The 20,948-nt window shown below is 40.8% G+C and overlaps 2 protein-coding genes across 7 annotated transcripts; one reads left to right on the forward strand and one right to left on the reverse strand.

Annotated features, from left to right (window-relative positions):
- Nucleotides 1-298: 298 nt before the first annotated feature.
- On the reverse strand, nt 299-5,928 carry srd5a1 (steroid-5-alpha-reductase, alpha polypeptide 1 (3-oxo-5 alpha-steroid delta 4-dehydrogenase alpha 1)). 6 transcript variants are annotated; one of them, XM_044139280.1, is made up of 6 exons: nt 5,660-5,928; nt 5,486-5,523; nt 5,119-5,256; nt 4,585-4,686; nt 2,263-2,413; nt 299-2,175 (listed from the first exon to the last, which is right to left on the reverse strand). In XM_044139280.1, the coding sequence occupies exons 1-6, from the start codon at nt 5,794-5,796 to the stop codon at nt 2,109-2,111; spliced, it is 633 nt and encodes a 210-aa protein (XP_043995215.1). In that variant the 5' UTR covers nt 5,797-5,928; the 3' UTR covers nt 299-2,108. The 6 variants fall into 6 exon arrangements, with proteins under 6 accessions (XP_043995215.1, XP_043995214.1, XP_043995212.1 ...); XM_044139279.1 differs by having other exon boundaries at nt 299-990; nt 2,084-2,175; nt 5,119-5,285; nt 5,486-5,927; XM_044139277.1 differs by having other exon boundaries at nt 299-1,970; nt 2,084-2,175; nt 5,119-5,285; nt 5,486-5,927.
- A 1,064-nt stretch (nt 5,929-6,992) lies between these two features.
- Nucleotides 6,993-16,081, forward strand: nsun2 (NOP2/Sun RNA methyltransferase 2). Its single transcript, XM_044139281.1, has 19 exons — nt 6,993-7,256; nt 7,752-7,909; nt 8,003-8,107; nt 8,422-8,527; nt 8,634-8,705; nt 8,834-8,918; nt 9,014-9,206; nt 10,579-10,653; nt 10,783-10,913; nt 11,020-11,093; nt 11,381-11,511; nt 12,548-12,644; nt 12,767-12,951; nt 13,827-13,919; nt 14,002-14,137; nt 14,667-14,747; nt 14,935-15,073; nt 15,337-15,376; nt 15,477-16,081. The coding sequence occupies exons 1-19, from the start codon at nt 7,191-7,193 to the stop codon at nt 15,775-15,777; spliced, it is 2,268 nt and encodes a 755-aa protein (XP_043995216.1). The 5' UTR covers nt 6,993-7,190; the 3' UTR covers nt 15,778-16,081.
- The last annotated feature ends 4,867 nt before the right edge of the window (nt 16,082-20,948 follow it).

Here is a 20,948-nt window from a genome sequence, read left to right on the forward strand (position 1 = left end):
TGCCTTGATTCTTTCATGCATGTTTGAGGAATCTTTTAATCTCCCATGGCAACCAGACGACTGTGAAAACGCCCGGGTGTACCTAGCTCCGCCTTCAAGGACGAAGCTCCTCCTCCTGCAGTTCCAGTTTTCCATTTTATTGTCCGGAGGTGAATGTTAAGGGGTTAAGTCATGTTTGATATACATACAGCATTTTTAGAACAACTGAAGTTAACACAATTACTTGATTGTGCTATAAAATGGCACTATGTGCCTGGAAAATATATCAAAACTTTCACATAATCTCATGTTGCAGACATAAAAAAAAAAAGAATCAATTTATTTGGATTTTATGTGACAGAATAGCACTAAGTTGTGTGCAATGGTAAAACGTGCCAGGAAAATACTACATAATTTCAAGGAAAATGCTTTTCGAACATATTTGTTTACATAAAGAAGAGGAGAATTAATGACACTTGATGAACATTTCATCCCATTAATCTATAACAGTTCTCACTCAGATAACAAAGCAAAACATGGGCGTGCTGCGGTGGCGCAGGGGATAGCGCGACACACGCTTGGAGGCCTTGAGTCCTCGACGCGGCCGTCACGGGTTCGATTCCCAGACCCGGCGACATTTGCCGCATGTCTTCCCTTCCCTCTTTCCTGTCAGCCTACTGTCATAGAAGGGACACTAGAGCCCACAAAAAGACCCCCTGGAGGGGAAAAAACAAAAAACATTTCTTTACTCATAGTAAGAGTCACCAGAAAACAACGCCAGAAGCTACAAGACATTCAAATCAATTTCAATGTTTCCACTTGTATATTTTCTCAGAGTTTCTGTCTTTTTAAGCTCTGCACGTTCTCCATGTGGCGCTGACGTGCTATCCATGTTTATCAGTGAGTTCCTCTTCTTCTTTGATTGGTGGAGAAGCCCCATAGCGGTGCTCAGGCAGGACACTCATCTCCTCGTTTCAGGCTTGGGTGAATAATTGAGAGGAGGTGCGTGATCTCCATGTTGAAACAGGACAAAAGTATCAGGCTTTACCGTAACTGCAAAGACTTCTCTGTCTGGTTTTTAGATTTCTTTAGTGATAAACAGAACAGAATGAAGCAGGAAGACCAGATTTGAAATGTCTCCATCAGAGGCATGCACAGATAAGACACTAGGAGGTGCTACAGCACCTGCTGTTTTGTTCCTATGGAGAAAAAAAAGTGCCCTTCTTAAATCTTTGACTATATCATAATTCAGTATCTACTAACTTAAAACCATTTACTACTTTTTTCTACAACTGTAGGGCTGTGACTGTGTGACACAGCAATTACAGCCCCCTTTGTAAGACGCTTCTTCAGGACACCGCTCACATAAAGAAGTGTAATTTCAATCAAGTTTATTTGCATAGCACATTTCAGCAACAAGGCAGTTCAAAGCGCTTTCCGTCATGAGAACACAAAAATAGAAATTCGTAAAAACATCATACAGACATCAATTGAGAAACTAGTAACAAATGTGCCGTTTTGTCAAGTGCCACTGTCAATATCATCAATACGGTCAACGTTCCAGTTATTATAGGTGGAAAGCAACTCTGAACAGGTGTGGGCTTTTAGCCTTGACTTAATGAAACTCAGTGTTTCGGCTGTTTTGCAGTTTTCTGGAAGTTTGTTCCAGATTCCTGCTGCACAGAAGCTGAAAGCAGTGTAATGTATCCCCACACAGTAAGTAATCAGATTTTCACATTTATTGATACTCTCATTGAACAAAGTGGGAAAAAAAATTGAGCACCTGATCCCCAAGAAATCTGTGCACACCACTGGTCTTCATTCAACATCAGCTTCAGATTTCCAGTCTCTACTCCTTTTGTGTCAGTTTGTTTGGATGGAAGGAGGATCCACGTATTTCCCTGACGCATAAGGCCGAGTGTCACATAAGGTCTTTTGTGTTGTGACCGTAACTCGAGTGGCATTTCAGCTGAAGTCGTAGGGGTTTCCTGCTGCTTTATGAACAAATTAGCGATGTCCGTCCACATTATTATTTTATTGAATAATGACAGACGTCATTTCCAAGCAAAAGAAAGCAAGAAAACAAAGTTTATGTCAGAAATACCTTTCCAGAGCGGCTCTGCGGCTTTCTAGAACACCAAGGGAATCAGTGCCTTCCTGCTTTTGGGATAGTCTTCAAACTTAGCGAGGTACCATCTGCGAGGCGAGACAAGAAAAGATCCCTTCAGGGTGAGCGTACGCACGCCCCGCGAGAGCTCAACTCGGCGTGCGTGTTATTCTTACTTGTGGTGGGCCACAGCCCTGTTGGCGAGGACCACTGTGGTGAAGACGGAGAAGGCTGCACTGTGAGCCGAGCGGCCCGCCAGAGCGAAGCCGGCCCACTCGGTTATCTCTCCCAAGAAGTTGGCTCCGGACACGAACTCAAATATTCCGCCTGTTGAGGCCGGAGAAAAGAGGAGAGGAGAGGAAACTGTTGAAACAACCGCCTTGGAGTATATATATATATATATATATATATATATAATGTATATATAAACAATATATAACTTTAACTAGGTCGCTGTTCTGGAAGACATAGATGTTTGACATCTCCAGCGGCTCTCTCGTGATGTAAGGAGGCTGTTTTCCACCATTAATGTGAAATATGTTCAGTTATGTCAATCAGTTGGACACCGCATTTATTAGAGGATATGTAAGGAGGCTGTTTTCCACCATTAATGTGAAATATGTTCAGTTATGTCAATCAGTTGGACACCGCATTTATTAGAGGATATTTGGAAGTTGTAGATCACTTAATTTAACACTTTTTAAGACATTTTAATGTCTCTATTTTACATACATGAATGTAGGACTTTTTAAGGACACCCTGATTAAGCAGGGCAGTGTTTTTTGAAAGATGCAAATATAAAGAATGGGTTTGGACTGGCTGGCACATGGTAGAAAAAAAACAAAAAAAAGACCAACTGAGTGTGAGCTAAGGAAAAACATTTATACAAGGCAGCAATGATCAGACACTGTATAGTTAAATCCAGTCCCATTTAAAATGATTCAAACTTCTGGATTCTCCTATGCGTTTTCATAACCACAAACTTCAATGATTCTGTTTAGGATTTCATGTGACCAATGAAAAGGAGAGAGGAAAATGACACAAGCTTTCCACCAAATAGTCACACTTCTCAGATTTTCTTTTCTGGCATTTGCAGAAAAGCTCATATGGTTTTCCTTCCCCTTCACAATTATGCACTACTTTATATTGGTTTGTTGCATAAAATTAGAAAGAAACTGGATTAAAGTTTATGGTTTTAATGTGACAAAAAGGAAAACAATTAAAGTAAATAGACTCGCATGGCGCTGTAAGTACCTCCTGCCTTGTTAGCTTCCAGTTAAACGCAGCTTTGAGAAAAGTGCGACTCTAATCAGTCAGGCGTCCCCCCGTGTTTTACATGTTGAATATTGTTAAACAATTTTTGAATATGAAAATGCACATCTCTGGATAATACAATTTTTTTTTATCTGCTACATTTGTAATCTGCAAATAAAACTGAGCTCACTCAAGTGAACAGAGTAATAAAGACATGATTTGCTGATCAGCTTTAACACGTTCATTTTCACGGCCATTTTAACAAATAACACAATGTACCAGCAGCTCTCGTTTCTTAGCAACATTTTGACTACTACCAGGAAAAAAACATATAATGAGATATTATTCTTTTTTTGATTAAATGTAAGCAGCACTACCAGACAGAAAATAAAATACACACACACACTTACACAAAACATTTTCCATATAAATAAATCTAAATAATAATTTTCCATATAAATAAATCTAAATAATCACTTTCCATATAAATAAATCTACATAAATAAATATAAATAATATGAGTTATTTATATTTATTTTCCATATAAATATAAATAATCTCCAAACAAGATTTATTAATATGGAAAATGTTTTACACAAGCTTTTGAAAAAGAAGAAAACTTGTCCACAATCTAACTTCTGTTTTCAGGTTTTAAAGTAGAGAAAATCAATACACTTTCTTCTATGGGCTGTTGATATTTGCAGAAAATTATAAGAAAAAAAAAACACAGTTTTCAACGTAACAAGGCATATCTACAAAATAATATGACTCTATACTTAGAGGAAAAAAAACCTGTATTTCTTATTATATCTATTAGAAACATGCATTTATTGTGTTTCTTAAAATAATTTTGAATTTATCGTAGCAACTACAAATTACCAATTACTGTCTGAAAACCCTAAAACTGTCCGAGTATTTATTTATACTATTTTCTCTACCGTCTGGCTTTTTACAGCATCAGTAAATTATGAAGATGGGATGTCTGTGTTTGCCTTCAGTGACACGCAGTTGCCTAAATAAATTTCCAAAAGAAGTTGATAATACTTTATTGTCACTTCTATTTGTGTTACTATAAATACCAGAAAATGTTGCAAAAAAATTTAAAGACAGGTTTGATGATTCTTTATCGTTTTATCCAGGGTTATTAAGAGCAAACGGTAGAAGGTCTAAAGAGCTGCGGTTTCTAGTCAGTGTGACAGTAGGAAAACGCTTTTGTGTGGATCTGCTGAGAGAAAACACTTTACCTCTCGGAATCTTGTAACCCGTCTCGCCAGGTTTCCTCAGGTTCCTCAGGATGTGGTCAGAGTGGATGTTCACCAGCCAGCCGATCAGCCAAAGTGCAGAACCTGAAGACGGACCCAAAGCTCTGTCAGCAGATATTATCAATGGACGATCAACAGTAGGGTTGTACGGTTTCCTTCATTGCTTTTCACATGTTATCCTCGACTAAATTTTACACCACTTCGGGTTGCCAGGTTGGGCACAGAACATCCTCGATCTTTAAAGGTCACTGTGACCATTTTGGTTGATGACGCAAATGTTTCCTAGCCTCCCTTATCCGACCATTCCCTGAGAAGGACGCATCTGTGTTTAGATAGTGCGGAAGATTCAGCCTTGCAAAATGTAAATAGTACAGATAGGGATAAACCCCAACGTACATGCGCCGAGATGGGGAGCAAGAAGTATTTTTATTAATTCATTTTTGTAACTTCAACTTGCGCAATTCTACTGTTAATGGCTACTATGAAAGATCCGCTGATTAGACAGAGAACCCTCACCTGTGATGAAGCGTGGATGTGTAACCCAGTCTGCTGGGTACTCTGCATAGTGACTCAGGTATCGAACCTGCATGTAGCCATTGTACATGCAGAAGACAAAGGCCAGGGCGAATGAGGCGAATGGTGTCGCTTTACCCCCTCGAATTAAAAATGGATAAATAAGGGTTCTGCAAAAAATAACAAATAATAATAATAATAATAATAATAATAATAATAATAATAATAATAATAATAATAATAAAACGTGTTAGATATTTTACAGACTTGCACTTTTATATAACACACAAAGTTCCATACATGTAGGTAAAGGTACAATGACACATCTAACGTAAAGATTAAGTTTATGTAAAAATTGTTGGTTACTTACCTTTGAACGTAGTGGCAGAAGAACATAGCAATGAGGAGCTGATTGGGTAATAGAGACGTTTTAGAGGAAGATGTCCAAAACACCAAACATAGAGGCAACAATAAGGAGGGCAGCTCCTGAATGAACCAGGCAAACTTCACATTAACAGGAAACCCATATTTGCTCGAAGCATACCTTCCGTATGGGACGTTTTGGAAAAGTAAACTAACGAATGTGCAGGCTGCCATGAAATCCATAAAGTAAGCCATGCAGTCCAAAATATACAGCTCCTGTTCCTCCGAGGAGAACAGCCAGGACAGGAAGACGTCCATTGCAAGGGAAAGGTGAACGATACCGGGTCAAAATGTATGATACTGCTCCTGTTTCGCAGGATATGAACTGGTTTACTTGCTGTCACTCAGAAAACGCAATGCCAGACTGAACGCACGAGAGGGACCGCCTCGAACCAATCACATTTCGAACCATATGTTGTCATATGTTGTTAGCCAATCACAAAACTCAGTTTTGCATAGACGTTACTCAACTAGAAAAGATGGTCAGTATCATTAAATGAATATTCAATTATTATTTGTTTAAATGCTTTCTAAGCCTACAAACTATTTATGTTTTCATTATGAAATTAGCTTAATGTGATTTTATTGTTGCTGTGCACTTTTAATACGAAAGCTCCAAGTTATCCGTTGTGGATAGGCATGGATAATTAGCCAATCAGACTAAAGTGTTTCTTAAAAACCCAGCTATCAGAGCCTTCTACGATACAGGGGTAGTTTCACAGGAGACGCAATACGTCAACGAGGTCACCATATTGTGAGGGGCAAGCTCGCTTCCAACAACCATAAAATACATACTACTACTACTACTACTACTACTACTACTACTACTACTACTACTACTACTACTACTACTACAACAACAACAACATTATTATTATTATTATTATTATTATTATTATTATTATTATTATTATTATTATTATTATTATTATTATTATTATTATTATTATTAAACTAAATCGGAGTAATCTTTTCTCATTCAGTGGCACATATGTATTTTAGATCTGATCCAAAAAAGATTTATTCCCCAGTGATGTCACTGTAAATATAATATGTGGTAGAGGTGAACACAGAAAGCTTTTAAAATGTTATTTAGATTTAAATTTTTTTGGTGGAAAAAAAGCACGAAAGTTTTATCTGATTTCAGCTCTTTTTTACCCCTGAAAAAACAAAATATTTATATTGTATAGTTTTAGTTATTATAATCAAGCATTTATTGCATAATAATAATAATAATAATAATAATAATAATAATAATAATAATAATAATAATAATAATAATAATAATAATAATAATAATAATAATAATAATAATAATAATAATAGTAATAATAATAAGCTTTACCTAAAACTCCGGACACAACGCACTTACTTATAAATATAGACACATTTCTTTAGGCATATAAACGGCCCCAGTGCCCTGGAGGTTTGTCCTATTACTTCTGGCAAATGTTATGGCTACCTCGAATGGGTCCTGATTCACGTGCGTCACACAGTCAACACGTTCCGCCGATACTCAGCAGAGCAACACATCTCTTCCCAAAGGCTGCTGGTTGAAGATTTGTTTTGCCGAGTTTCCAGTCTTCTATCCGCGCGCCCTGACTTCCACGTCGTTGCGTAGACTTTTCTCCAGAGTTGTCTGCTGGACCAGGATGGGGAAAAGAAGCCGACAGAGGCAGAAAAACCAGAATGCTAGCAGAGACGACAGAGACAACGCTGTAAGAGAATCGCACTCCTGCTGTAGCAAATCCCGCTAATGTGTTTGGTTCAGTCAACCACGATTTAACGATATTTAAAGTAAAACTACGCCGCATCTGTGCACATCAGATATTTGTGGTTAGTCTGGTTAGCTAAACGTGCTGAAGGGAATAAGCAGCAAAAGTGGAAAGTTTGCTCTATAGCTGCCATGTGTGTGGACAGTTTGTCACTCTGTAAACGTGGTATCGTTTAATTTAAGGTCTAATGTTAAAATTTATTGTTTTATGTATCTACACGAGACATTGCAGACAATAATATAGTCTTTAAAGACTTGCCTAACAGTTTAAAGGTTTAAAGTAGGCTTGAAAGACAAATCTGACGCGTCGAACTTCACTAGAACCATATATGTAATCAAGTTTAATGCACATTATTTTTGCATTTAAAAACTCTGCATGGTTTCATGCACTATTCAGAGCTTTTTCCTCAGCTCATAAACAGGCGTCCATGTTTTCCAGGGCTGGGGAGCAGGCTATGCGGACATCATCAAGGAGAACAAGCTGTTTGAGGACTACTACAAGGAACAAGGCCTGATCCCAGAGGGAGAGTTTGACCAGTTCATGGAGGCCATGAGGGAGCCGCTGCCCGCAACCATCCGCATCACCGGATACAAGAGGTGAGCAGCACGAAGCGGAGGTCAACCTAAGGTCAATTTCTTGCAACTTCCTGATTTATTTTTTTCCTCCTTCCTTTTCTTACCATGTTGCAGTCATGCTAAGGAGATCCTCCACTGTCTGAAGGAAAAGTACTTCAAAGATATTCAGGAGCTGGAAATCGACAGCCAGAAGATTGAAGCCCCACAGCCTCTCAGCTGGTAAGGCTAAGTAACTAAGCAGATTTATCTGGTAAAATCCATAATAAACACAGATTTGACAGGTTAAATCTGTATTAAGTAATTAATTGATTACAGGTAAAAAAAATTTATTTACTGGCGAAATCTATATTTATTACAGATTTAACCTTTATTTATTAACCGCATACAGATTTGACAGATTCAACCTGTAAAATCTGCAGTAAATGAAGATTTTACAGATTAAACCCATGTTTTCATTATTATTATTATTATTATTATTATTTTATTATATTTTACAGATTTAACCTATGATAAATCTAAGCTCTTCTCTCCAGGTATCCCGATGAGCAGGCCTGGCACACCAACATGAGCAGGAAGCTCATTAGGAAGTCTCCCCTGCTGGAGAAGTTTCATCAGTTCCTGGTCAGCGAGACAGAATCTGTAAGTTTTTTTTTCTTGTCTTTCTTCCCCCTGTTAATTAAAACATTTAATTAAAGTCTGCATCACTTGAACACCCCTCAGAACTTTGCTTGATGTTCCTTTGCAGGGGAACATCAGCAGACAGGAAGCTGTCAGCATGATCCCTCCTCTCCTCCTGAAAATCGAGTCCCACCACAAGGTAGACAGACATCCGTTTCTAGTTTTGACTGGGGGAAAAAGTTTTAGTTTTTCTCTTGTTTTCATCCACGCTGAAGTTATATCCGCAGCTGCATTTCTAAAACGCCGACTCGCGTTTTCCCCGTGCAGATCCTGGACATGTGCGCCGCTCCCGGTTCAAAGACGGCTCAGCTGATCGAGATGCTTCACTCCGACATGGACGTGCCGTTTCCAGGTGAACGCAGTTGATGAACAATAAATAAATACATCAAAAATCAGTTCCCACTGTATGTTTTAACTGGCGTTTAAACCTCCGCCTGGGCCGCTCAGAGGGCTTTGTGATTGCCAACGACGTGGACAACAAGCGCTGCTACCTGCTGGTGCACCAGGCCAAGCGCCTCAACAGTCCGTGCATCATGGTGGTGAACCACGACGCCTCCTGCATCCCCACGCTGCAGATCGACGCCGACGGCGGGAAGGACATCCTGTTCTACGACAGAGTCCTGTGCGATGTTCCCTGCAGGTGAGAGGGCGCGTCCGGCTGGAGTTTTAGAAGTTTTACGATGAGCTGTAAACTGAAGAGTGGGGGTTTTGTACAAACACGCGAGACACAACAAGATAAGAAAAGAAAAAAAGGTTTGCTCGCGTTCGACACCCACATTTGCGTCAGTGCTGTAACTCTAAGCTCTTCTGACTTTATTTGAGCAATCTGCCGTAGCATGGGGTTCATTTAGCTGCTTGTGTGCTCAATGTTGGCGCCAAGACATAACCGATAGAATCCGGCTAAAGGATTTTCAAAATAAAAGATCCTCCAGACTCGGGTAATACATAAAACGGAAATATTTAACTATTTCTTGTGCGGCCCGGTACCAATTGGTCCACTGTCCGGTACTGGTCCGCGGCCCGGAGGTTGGGGACCACTGCCTTAGATGATCTTTTGAGGAAAAAGTAAGAGTGCTCACTGTTTTTCTTTCATGCATCTGTGTGTTGCCAATGAGCTGACACACACACACACACACACATTCATTACAATTAATGTCACAAGAACGGTCCGTCATTTCGTAAAAAAAAATAAAATGAATCATTAATTGTCCTTCAGTTGACCATATAATTGCGCAAATTGGAATTATGGAAATAAATTTACTAATTTTGAAAAATCTCATATTTTACGCTAAAAGGTTTTCATTGATTATTTTCTTATTTTTTATTTTTTGGCTGTATTGCGATGGAAACGCTGTTTCCGCATCACATGAGTCACGTGATCAACAGCCAGAAGAAGACAGGAAGTGGTAGAAGCATCCCGACGCCGGATGTTTTTTAATGGCTTCCCGCACGAACAAACTTATTCATGTGTGATTTAAAAAAAAAAAAAATTGTGATAAAACAGCACCATCGCGAAAACATAGTTTTCCAAACTTTGGCTGAATGTCGACAGCATTCTGGCCACGTTTGTAATGCAAACGCGGAAAATATTGTTTTCACTACGTGTCGAGCTCAGAAAAGTGCTAAAAAAATGACTTATCTGTTCCAAAAACACAACGAAGGCAGGGTCACAATGAAGTTCGCTCTTCAGGAAAAATAAATAGATGATATTTGTGTTGATGGAGACGAGGCTCGTTCTCCATTTAGGTATTTTCACAGTGATTTTTTTTTTTTAATTATATATTTTTTTAAAGATATGTAAAATCCTTTAGCCAAAACCAAACCTGCAGTAGTTTTGCAAAGCTGTCTGAGTTCGGTCGGCTCCAGAGCGGAGCCAAGAGAGACGCTGCCAAACTCAACAGGGGCAGGAACGAAACCGGACATGAACTCATCAGTCTGCTGAAACCCGAACTGTCTGGAGGTTTCGGTTCCACAGGTAGATGTGCTGACTGGTTCTGGCCTGTGTTCCGCAGCGGAGACGGAACCATGAGGAAGAACATAGACGTGTGGAAGAAATGGACGACCAGCAACAGCCTGCACCTCCACGGGTGAGTCGGACGTTTCCTCGAGGAAGACGAAGTAGAAGAGGAAAGAGCCGCTGGAGTGGCACTGATTTCCAAAGTTGGCACCAGTGAGTTACCCGTGTGTGTGTGTGTGTGTGTGTGTGTGTTTTGTAGGTTGCAGCTGCGCATTGCGGTGCGTGGCGTTGAGCAGCTGGCCGTAGGGGGGAGGATGGTGTACTCCACCTGTTCGCTCAACCCAATAGAGGACGAAGCCGTCATAGCGGCACTGCTGGAGAAGAGTGAAGGTAACAGACAGTTTTCACATCTTTAGAGAAGTTTTTAGAGTTTATTAATCCCTAAAGAAAAAAAGAATCGAACCTGAAACTTCTCGGCCCGTCCACATCGTGGCAGGAGCGCTGGAGCTGGCTGACGCATCCGCCGACCTGCCAGGACTCAAGTGGATGCCCGGGGTTACTTCCTGGAAGGTACTGCAAAGTTTATCTTAATTATTATTATTTTTTTAATTTAAGAATTTAGCACTCGGGTGTGTTGTGGTGGGGCCCCCCCACATAAGGAGGCCTTAGTCCTCGACACGTGGCTGCCACAGGTTCGATTCCCAGGCTGGTGACCTTTGCTGCATGCCTTCCAGCTTTCTCTTCACGTACTTTCCTCTCGTAGCACTTTCAAATAAATGCCAATAGAGCCAAAAACAAAAATAACAATTCAGCCTTCAGAGTTAAGGAATGCGCTCTATCTTGTTTTTGTTCTGCAGCTGATGACCAAGGAGGGTCAGTGGTTCTCCGATTGGTCCGAGGTTCCGAGCAGCCGCCACACTCAGATCCGTCCCACTATGTTCCCACCCAAAGACCCGGAGAAGCTGGCCGGCCTGCACCTGGAGCGATGGTACCAGTTCACACGCTTGCGTACGGTTCACCGGATCCAAACCAGAAGGAATCTGGTCCGTGTTTTTGCTGCAGCCTGTTGCAAAGCGTTAGCCTTCTGCTACATGCTGCCGAACGCTTTAAAACGCAATCTCATAAAACTTTAGATTCTATAATTAGATGCCAAGTTTTCTCTGGCTGTAATCGAGCAAAGTTACGTCCCCTCCCCCACCCCAAATGTTGCGTTGTCATGTTGACCATGAGGTTTACAAAAAGATTGATTCAGAGATCTATAAAAGTGTTGGTATCATAAAAACGTGAACAACCATGGTGTGGTAATACAATAGAGGTGGGCAATATGGACTCGGTTCTATTGTAACGACAATAAACATAAGAACTATTTATCACTACTCTTTTGGGTGACGGCACACGGTAACTGCTTTTAATGATATTTTCAAATTTATCGATGCTCTCGCTGAACAAACAGTGGATAAAATGTCAAAAACAAGGTCGGGTTTCTGTTTTGTTTGTAAACATTAATTGGAATTCGTCGTGGCAACAATAAAGAATAATTAAAAAACCGATTAAAATAGAACCTCCATCCATCTGTTGATAAGACGGTTGTGCATGCTGCCTTCAGGTACAGCTGGGATACAGGGCTGTCTAAGCAAAAAAAACAAACAAACTCGAAAGTGGTGTAAACATGTTTTATTCTCAAATATGGAGACGGCCTTACTCTAAGAACTGACTGTTTTCGAATAGATATATTATTGTATAACCTCTTGTTTTAGAATATCAAACAAATCTAATTAATTCTGGATTGGAAAACTTACAGAACGTTGCTTCTTTTGTGTTTTTCTATGACATTAACCCCCTTGAGCAAATGGAAGTAATTGTATTGCTTTACAAATTCAGATTTCGACCATTAGAGGGAGCTCTTGTCTCACGTTTCCAAAGCCTCTTTTGTCTGACCGATTTCACGACGTCGTGGCTCTCTGCCAGCAGGTGGCGCTCTGAGAGTCACAGCTGAGATTGATGCTTCTGTGTTTTATTGTCAGCATGAGGATTCTGCCTCATCACCAGAACACCGGAGGCTTCTTTGTGGCCGTGCTGGTGAAGAAAGCCCCCATGCCGTGGAACAAAAGACACCCCAAGGTGCTTCCGACAAACATCCGTTGATCCTGAACAAAACCCCGCAAATAAACACACGGCGACTACATAACACGCCCGCTTCCTTTCTGTTCATTTTATTTTTCTTCCTCTTACCTCGCCTGCAGCTGAGGAAGAGCGCTCCGACCCAAACCGGAGGCTCGCTGGCAGCAGACGTCCCCCGTCTTCTCCCCGAAGGCTCGGCGGAGGAGATGGAGGACGGCGGCCCAGGAGGGAGAGGAGGCGGGGAGTCGGAACCCGCAGGAGCTCCACTGGCTCAGGAGGCTGCTGGTAAACAAGATGCTGTGTGTGGGTGAGTCCTGCTTAGCCAATAACCAAGAGAGAGGTGTCCACTCCCATAAAATGACAAACCCAAAGTTAATTTATTTTATTTTTTTTTTTAGCAATTACAAACTCTATTTGTATAATATAGGTGTCAAAATAAAGCTAAAATCTGGGAGGATACGTCAGAAGTGTAAGCATCACAGCAGCTGTGTTAGTTTTAGAGAAGATGGATGGAATATAAAATAGGATGGAATATAAAATAACTTTTTTTTGTCATTAGATTGTATATAAATCGGTTGGAACTATTCTAAATATGGCTACACTCTTTTGGAAACATAGATCCACATTATCTGTACAAAAATTGATTGATTTTAGTAAAAAAAAAAAAACCTTGGCATGTTGCCCTAGGCACAGGTTTGCAACATCTACAAAACTGGGGATTTTCTTTTTTTACTTACAAAACCTATATTCACATGCCTAAAATTGCCTACTTTTGATTTTTTTTCCTATTACCCACATTTATGTTCATCCAGTTATAAGAAAACAATAAGAAATTGTTAAATTGAAGTGTATTGTTTGTAAATCCAGTATAAACGGAACTATTACAAGAAATTTAGGCACATTTTTCTAAGAAATAAAACTAAAACCCCCAAAATATATACTTTTTTTTGGCTCTACCAGAACTCCCTACAATGTTTTTTTGAAATGTTCGTGGCATTACTAGAACTCCCAATAGTGTATTTTTGATACTTTTTGTGGCACAACCAGAGCTCCGTACAAGGTCTTTTTGATGAAGACTTCTGGTCACTGATGTCTGTCCCGCAGCTTCTCCAGCTATTGGTTGTAGATTGATTAACAAGCTTCATTAATAAATGTTAGAACAATCGTCTTTGTGTCTCTCAGTCCTCCACCATCTAAAAAGCTGAGGGTGTTTGGCTATAAAGAAGACCCGTTTGTGTTCCTGACTGAAGACGACCCAGTCTTCACCACCATACAGTGAGCAACTCTTTGGATTCTGGGTAGAAATGGTTTCAGCATGTCGGTAAAACGTGCTAACCCTTCATCTCGTCTTCCTCAGATCGTTCTACGATCTTTCTCCTGACTTCCCCAAGCTCAACGTTCTCACCAGGACGCACGAGGGCAAGAAGAGACACCTGTACATGGTGTCCAAAGAGCTACGCAACGTTCTGCTCAACAACGGCGAGCGCATGAAGGTGTGTTTTCTTTTTCTCTCTCTCTGCTCCGTCGTCCAGGCAGCTGTGTCTTTAGCTTTTCTGTTGTTTTTTTTTTTGTCTACATTAGTTGAGTTATATTGCGATAAGGGGGACATTAAAGCCTGATGCACAAGCGGCTCATTCTGGGAGAAAAATATATCTGGTATTGATCCGAACTGTTGTGCATTAAGCTGTTTTATCGCTGCGATGCGTCACCTTGGTCTTTTGCTCTTTGTGCGTGTGTCGCTCTGCGTGTGTGTGTGTGTGTGTGTGTCGTTGTGACTAATGCAGCGCAAACAGATGGGACCCTCTTCTATCCCAAATCCCTCTGGTTCTCTACCCTGGTTTGGAGATTGGAGTTCATGACAAAATGAAGATTTTTTATTTTTTTGCCCTGGACTTTTCCCATTGTAGCTTAATGCAACGTAATGAAATAAACAACTTGTCTTATTATGTAATCCTTTTGTCCAACACGTCTGTAGTGGTTTCATGTCGGCCTCAGTCGTCTTTGTTTTGCTTTTCTTCTCAGGTCATCAACACCGGGGTGAAGGTGTGGTCTCGCAACAGCGATGGAGAGGAGTTTGGCTGTGCCTTCAGGCTGGCTCAGGAGGTAAACACAAACCTCTGCTTGTGATATACTGGTATATATGTATATATATGTGTGTGTGTGTCTGTCTTTTCAAAACATAGCATTTTGTTCTAGATTTGAAAATGTACTTTGTGCTTGAATTTTACTTTGGTGAAAAGCGCTCCGAACCCTGACTTCACTATCCGCATCTCATCTTTGGCCTTCTCAGGGTATCTACACCCTCCAGCCGTACATTCGCTCCAGGATAATCAGAGTGAGTGTGGAGGACATCAAAGTGCTGCTGACGCAGGAGAACCCCTTCCTCAGCAAGCTGGAGGACGACGCGCACGCTCAGGCCAAGCGAACGGGTACGCCTTGCCAAGTTCACGCCGTACCTAGCTGCTTTTAAAATACAGCGTGTTCTTCATCTGTCCTCATCACAAAAAAATAAAAATAAATCGACAAAAAAACCTGCTGACCCAGCATCAGTTATTGATCTGCTCCTCGGTTCTAATTACAAGTAGCGAGTCAGGTTAGAGCTCCTCATGCAGGTATAGAAATGGACTCTGAAATGATCCTCTATCGCTTTGTAGTCATTAATCATCGTTAACGTAACCGTCTTTCTCCGCAGGAATGGGCAGCATAGTGTTGAAGTACATCCCAAACCCGAAGTAAGCCGCCGAAATCTTGGTCTTGTAAAACTTTCAGAGTGAAGTCGTGGTTTGCGGCGCTCATGCTCCCTCCGACCCCCGTCCCTTTTCTGTCCCACAGCGACCCCTCTGAGCCTCAGTGTCCCATCCAGCTGTGCGGCTGGAGGGGAAAGACGTCCGTCCGAGCCTTCGTCCCCCGCAACGAGCGCTTCCACTACCTGCGATTGCTGGGCGTGGAGGTGTTCAGAGAGAAGCAGGGCCTGGGGCAGAGGAGCAGGGACGGAGCCAAGGAGGAGGCGGCGGCGGAAAAAGAGAGAGAGTTGGAGAACGGCGATGGAAACGGATCACTGGAACCAAACACCGAGGGTGGGAACGAGGAGCAGCAGCGGCTGAAAGATACGAAGGGCGCCGTGGCGGACTGATGACTGATTGGAGGTCTACGTGTCCAACGGAGCGTGATGTGCCTCTGGTCAACCACAAGACCAGCTTCCTCTCAGTTATGAACTCATTTGAGAGGTTTTATTACAGCTCCTCTTCAGGAGTTATATTTTTAGTTCAATGACTTGTATTATTATTATTATTATTTTTATTATTTTTTGTTCTTTTACCGAAGATAATTCGCTGATAAAGTGGCAGGTTTTTTCCCCCTCCTTATTCTATTTTCGATACCCACTAACTAATGTAATCAGAAGTACAAAGGTGATTAAAAATCCTGATATGGTTCTATTTATTTATTTTTCATTTACACAATGAAAACGAGCATCTGCACAATTTCTGATCCTACCAGCCTAATAAAGGTGAATTTCCAGCTTTAGGTGATACGTTTAGTCTCTGGAAAAAAAACGATCTAGTAACGTTGCCATTGTGCAAACAACCTGACGCCATGGTTTTCAACCGGGACAACAATAGAGGCAGAGACTGACTCTCAACGCAGAGGCATTGACGCATCATGCTCTCTGCTCCAGTCTGTTGTGGTAAAGGAAGTGCCAAGCTCTAAATCCTTGTTCTGACCCTCACATGTGGTTATGAACTACGCATCGTACCCAAAAGAACGAGACCCCTGACACAAGTTGGTGAAGTGAGGGTGGCCTTAAAGATGTCGTTCTTCAGAGGAAGGTTAAATAAGAGTTGGTGCTTCTCTGCATCGAATCAATTCACTTAAGTTAGTTTAGGAATCTGATCAGGACTCCGCCTGGGTTTCTCCCTATGGAGGTTTTCCATGGATGTCCCGCTATGAGGAAAAACTGGAGGCACTTTGTAGCCTGGGGAAGACCCTGGGGCCTCTTGGAATGATGGGTGGGGGAGAGGAACGACGGCTACAGGCGACACTAGCTGTGATTCCATTAACCATAGAAATGTGCAAATTGAAATTACGAAAATAAATTTGCTTAAATTTATACAGCTGGGCCCAGCCGTATAAGCGTCCAGATGGACTCAGTAGTGGATTGTTGGTGGATGGACACCACGTCCTAACATGGCTGTGACGTCAGCAAGGAGGTGGTGGAGTCATGCTTTGGGCTGAAATCACAAGGAGAGAATCATTGGTCGACCCCTTCAGAGTCCATGAAGGTCTGAAAATGACCTCAGTGAAGTAGATGGACTTTCTGAGTGATCACTGAATTTCATGGTTCATAAAGAAGAGCTGAACCTTCAGTAGCAAAATCATCTTCATGCATGACAATGAACCATCTCATGCTGCAAGGAATCCCACTGTGTCACTGGCTGCTATGGGCATAAAAGGGGAGAAACTCATGGTGTGGTCACCATCCTCCTCTGACCTCTGACCTCAACCCTATTGAGAACCTTTGGGGTTTCCTCAAGCAGAAGATCTGAGGGTCTAATACAGTTCATATCAAACCAGCAGCTCTGGGACGATATTCTGACATCCTGTAAAGAAATTCAAACAGAAACTTTCCACAAACTCACAAGTTCAATGGATCAAGAATTGACCAGGTGAACCAAAGGTTCTGTGTTAACATGTAACTCGCTCTGTTAAGATGTTTTTGATTGAAATAGCTTTTGATTTTAGTACATTCAAAGAATGGCCGTTTGCAGTGCTTTATAATCCATAAAATGTTTAGAAAATCTGCTGTGCATATTAATTTGGAACATTTTGAGTTTTTTATTTTTGAAAAAAAAAATACTGTTCTCATGAGGAGCTTTGTTCAGTAAAATTTGATTTATACTGTAATAGTTCATGACTTGAAAATTATACTGACCATCATTTGCACTGACCATTTAAGGAAATCTGAGAAAATATCACTTGCATAATAATTTGGAAAACGGTGTAGTTGCATCACAGACCAGACACCTTGTTCTAGCCAATTATGTGCAAAGACTGACATATTATTAATTTTTATGTAACGCCAATTGTGAGCCGTAGTTATGTTTATAGAGTAATCACCAATATAATAAAACTTGCTGGTGAAAGAAGGAAAGTTCAACAGGCAGTTTTTTAACATCAAAGTCACATCTAAGAAGAAAACTAACTCCGCCTAGATTTGAAAATATTTTACTTGGAATATGGAACCATAGTTCATTTTGATTTGTTAAAAAAGACCAAAGCCAGTTTAATTTTAAAGAGCCGTTCATGCTGTCAAAATTCAACAGCTTGCAGTCCTCCATCTTCAAACTGTTTAATTAAATTACCTTTTCTGATCTAGTGTTTTGTTTCCATATAAAGTCAAATTCATCCTATTGATAGATTTGACTGCTGATTTGGGTATTCCTCATGTATGTGCAGGGTAGATACCCTTACAAAAAAATCCCATGAAAATCACATGTGAAAACGTGATTTTTTTGGTGTGGAAATCACATGTGATTACATTTGATTTTCATGTGATCACATGTGATTACATGTGGAAATCTGTGAATCACATGTGGAAATGTGTGAATCACATGTGATTTTACCACAAAACGTTCCAAAATCACACGTATTCATGTGGTATCACATGTGATTCACATCATTCACATGTGAAATTTGTGTGAACCACATGTGATCACATGTGAAAGTCCCATGTGATGCACATGTGATTTTCATGGGATTTTTTTGTAAGGGTAAGTCTGGAAATACTTTCTATTTTGGTGAGAAATATTCTTCCCAGAATAGATAAATGTGTCCATTTATTTAAATGAGTTTTACATTTTTGAAGTTTCTCCCAAATATTGAGACGTTCTAAATCTGATTTATTTTTTATTTATATGCACACCCAGACACTTGACTTTGGATTTTACAGGAATATTAAAAGCAGTAGATATAGGACAGTCTTTTAGAGGCAAAACTTCACATTTGTTTAAATTTAATTTAAGTCCTGAAGCCTCTGAGAACGTTTCGATCAACTTAAGAATTTTGGGAATTTCATTCAGGTTATTTAAGAAGATGGTTGTGTCATCATTTTTAATTGATATGGAAAGCGGAAAGCATTTCTGCAGCAGCAATAAACAGAGATTGGACAGCTTTGTTTTATACCTTTGTTGATGCTAAATCTTTCTGAGGTGCCATGTGGAAGACAAACCGGGGGTTGAAGTCTGGTGTGTTCTCCTGGGCCTGGACCTGTTACCCCAGGACCAGTGGCGCAAAAAGTGGGTATGCAAGACATGCATAGGAGCGCTGCACTATAGGGGACGCAAAAACGATGTGGGGAATTTATTTTTCTAGTCGGCATTTTCTGTTACTGGCCGTTTGTTGTGGTATGAAATGATCAGTGACAGAGGAACGGCACTGATTAGGCGCCCCTTTGCTCTTGTCGCTCTCCCTGTTGGAGGGATGAAGAAAAGCTTTTCAAAGTGATTGAAAGACAGTGTCAGTATATCAACAGGAGGGTGGTAAATATTCAGGTTAGCTTAAGCTAGCTTAAAATGCTCCTGGTCCTCCTTTTCCCACAACCGTTCCCAAAGCAGAGCATTTTCAGCCCTCAAACCCAAGTACTGCCTGCTTAGGTTCTGGATCTCTACACAATCTGTTTCATGCTGGCTTTGGAGATTGTCCAATTCCTCTGAAAGACTCTCCAGCACTCCGGATTGTTGATCCATAGTCAGTTGTGCCTTCTTCAAGTAAATCCGAAGCTCCTGGAGTTTTCTTCTCAGAGATTGTTGGACCATTTCCAAACAATCCACTGCATCTCTCATGTCTGTGTACTCATGCTCATAGACTGTGAGAGAACCACAGTGCTGGTTCTGTTGGACCTCAGTGCAGCTTTTGACACTGTTGACCATGACATATTACTGAATCGACTGGAGAGTTGGGTCGGACTCTCCGGTCCAGTGCTTAACTGGTTTGAATCGTACATAAAGAACAGGGATTTCTTTGTTTCAATTGGAAACTTCTCATCAAAGAGGTCAAAGGTCACATGTGGGGCACCCCAAGGTTCAATCCTAGGACCCCTCTTATTCAATATCTACACTACTCAGGTTATAACAGGAAATAATATTAGCTACCATAACTATGCAGATGACACAGCTCTACATTACGATGTCACCAGGTGACCTTTGACCCCATTCAATCACTGAACAGATGCTTGGAACAGATAAATGTGTGGATGTGCCAAAACTTCCTCCAGCTGAACAGAAACAAAACTGAAGTTATTATTTTTGGACCTAAAGAGGAACGATCTAGAGTTATAGATCTAGAGTCAGTGCACAGCTTCAGTTATTACAACTAAAAACCAGCGATCAGGCCAGAAACCTGGGAGTAGTGATGGACTCTCACCTGAACGTTCAGAGCCACATAAAGACAGTTACAAAGTCGGCCTTCTGTCACCTGAAGAACATTTCCAGGATTAAAGGACTAATGTCTCAGCCAGATCTAGAGAAACTCACCCATGTGTTTATCTTCAGTCGTATTGATTATTGCAACAGCGTCTTTACAGATCTGCCTAAAAAATACAGAACGCTGCTGCTCACGTTCTCACTAAAACTAGGAAGTTGGAGCAAATCACACCAGTTTTAAAGTCCCTCCACTGGCTCCCTGTAGCTCAAAGAATAGACTTTAGAATACTGTTGTTAGTTTAATAACCACTGAACCACGACACATTAAATATCTGCTGTTGTTGTATCAACCTTCCAGACCCCTCAGGTCTTCTGGTTCTGGTTCTGCTTTGCATCCACAGAACCAGAACCAAACATGGAGAAGCAGCATTCAACATCTGTGCACCACAAACCTGGAACAAACTGCTATACAAATAAAATGGTTTATTGATTGATTTGATGTAGGCTGCATGCTGCCTCCAGGAGTTAGCAGATAATAAGCCACCACTTTCTTGCTACTTTCTTTCTAGAGACTAGAAATTTAATTTTTTGTTTTGTTTTAATTTGTTAATTTTCTGCTATGGGGATAATTTTGCGCTTTAATTATTTTGGTCAACAAATAAATTCAGCAGGGGTGGGTGTAACCGGAAGAAAAATATATATTTATTTTTATTTATTTTGTATGGATGTATTTATATATACAAGATGATTGAATGTCACCCAAAATAATAATATGTATTTATAGTTAGATTTTTAATTGATGCAAATGTTTAGAGCCACCTGGTGGTATGATGACATACTGCATGTAACGGGTCCTTCAGGCGCTCTCTCGCCTTCCCCCACCTGA

The sequence above is a fragment of the Gambusia affinis genome, linkage group LG14, assembly GCF_019740435.1.
Source record: "Gambusia affinis linkage group LG14, SWU_Gaff_1.0, whole genome shotgun sequence".
NCBI classification, from domain to species: Eukaryota; Metazoa; Chordata; class Actinopteri; order Cyprinodontiformes; family Poeciliidae; genus Gambusia; species Gambusia affinis.

Excerpts from the sequence above, each read along its gene's own strand:
- srd5a1 (XM_044139279.1), bottom strand. The coding sequence starts at position 5,796 with ATGGACGTCTTCCTGTCCTGGCTGTTCTCCTCGGAGGAACAGGAGCTG. Across the intron at positions 5,286-5,485 it reads TTCTGCCACTACGTTCAAAG|AACCCTTATTTATCCATTTT; the intron begins GTAAGTAACCAA and ends TATTTTTTGCAG. Across the intron at positions 2,176-2,262 it reads AGGGCTGTGGCCCACCACAA|ATGGTACCTCGCTAAGTTTG; the intron begins GTAAGAATAACA and ends CTCGCCTCGCAG.
- nsun2 (XM_044139281.1), top strand. The coding sequence starts at position 7,191 with ATGGGGAAAAGAAGCCGACAGAGGCAGAAAAACCAGAATGCTAGCAGA. Across the intron at positions 8,528-8,633 it reads TGGTCAGCGAGACAGAATCT|GGGAACATCAGCAGACAGGA; the intron begins GTAAGTTTTTTT and ends GTTCCTTTGCAG. Across the intron at positions 11,512-12,547 it reads GGCCTGCACCTGGAGCGATG|CATGAGGATTCTGCCTCATC; the intron begins GTACCAGTTCAC and ends TTTTATTGTCAG.